Source organism: Aptenodytes forsteri, unplaced genomic scaffold (genome assembly GCF_000699145.1).
Source record: "Aptenodytes forsteri isolate BGI_AS27 unplaced genomic scaffold, ASM69914v1 Scaffold285, whole genome shotgun sequence".
NCBI lineage: Eukaryota > Metazoa > Chordata > Aves > Sphenisciformes > Spheniscidae > Aptenodytes > Aptenodytes forsteri.
The window spans coordinates 598,651-599,866 of record NW_008794453.1 but is presented as its reverse complement, the minus strand read 5'-3'; the positions used below and the strand labels follow the sequence as shown (position 1 = coordinate 599,866).

Here is a 1,216-nt window from a genome sequence, read left to right as displayed (position 1 = left end):
GGCGGCACAGGATGGAGCCCTCCCTGCCCGCCCCGTGGGCCTGGAACAGCTCTAGGGCGGCGCGGGGGCTCCAGCCCTCCCCGGGCCCCATGCCCCCCAACGACGGCCGACGGCCATCGTGGGCAACGCCGCCGTCATGACCGTCATCGTGAAGACGCGCGCAAGTTCTAGGGCGGCGCGGGGGCTCCAGCCCTCCCCGGGCCCCATGCCCCCCAACGGCACGGCCGACGGCAAACCCAAAGACGTGGCCTCTAAATCGGTGGGGCTCTTCTTCATGCTGCTCATCGACCTGACGGCCATCGTGGGCAACGCCGCCGTCATGACCGTCATCGTGAAGACGCCGGCGTTGCGCAAGTTCGTCTTCGTCTTCCACCTCTGCCTGGTGGACTTCTTGGCCGCCCTCACCCTGATGCCGCTGGAGATGCTCTCTGGCTCGGCCGTCTTCGACAGCCCGGTTTTCGGCGAGGCCATGTGCCGCGTTTACCTGTTCCTCAGCGTCTGCTTCATCAGCATGTGCATCCTCTCCATCTCCACCATCAACGTGGAGCGTTACTACTACGTGGTGCACCCCATGCGCTACGAGGTGAGGATGACGGTGGGGCTGGTGGCCTGCGTCCTCGTCGGCGTCTGGCTCAAAGCCGTGGCCACCTCCCTCGTCCCCGTGCTGGGCTGGTTGTCCCCCGACCGCCCGCCGGCGCCTGCCGGCCGCGGCTGCTCCTTGCAATGGAGCCGCGGTCCCTACTGCAAGTTCTTCGTGGTCTTCTTCGCCGCCTTCTACTTCCTCCTGCCCCTCCTCATCATCGTGGTGGTCTACTGCAGCATGTTCAAGGTGGCGCGGGTGGCCGCCATGCACCACGGCCCCCTCCCCACCTGGATGGACCCGCGGCCCCTCCCCGAGCCGCCCCGCAGCCGCTCCACCATGGTCACCACCTCGGGAGCCCCTCGTACCACCCCGCAGAGGACGTTCGGGGGGGGCAAGGCGGCCGCCATCCTGCTGGCCGTGGGGGGCCAATTCCTCTTCTGCTGGTTGCCCTACTTCTCCTTCCACCTCTACACCGCCCTGAGCGCCCAGCCCTTGGTGGGGCCGGCGGCCGAGACCGTGGTCACTTGGCTCGGTTACTTCTGCTTTACCTCCAACCCTTTCTTCTACGGGTGCCTCAACCGGCAGATCCGGGGCGAGCTGGGACGGCTCCTCACTTGTTTCTTCAAGCAGCCG

The 1,216-nt window shown here is 67.3% G+C and overlaps 1 protein-coding gene across 1 annotated transcript in view; it reads left to right on the top strand.

The window, feature by feature from the left end:
• The first annotated feature begins 136 nt into the window (after nucleotides 1-136).
• Nucleotides 137-1,216, top strand: part of GPR61 (G protein-coupled receptor 61) — a 6,074-nt gene continuing 4,994 nt past the window's right edge. The window contains exon 1 of the mRNA XM_009290629.1: nucleotides 137-1,212. Within this exon, the coding sequence (XP_009288904.1) occupies nucleotides 137-1,212 (1,076 nt within the window). The remainder of the gene's footprint in view (nucleotides 1,213-1,216) is intronic.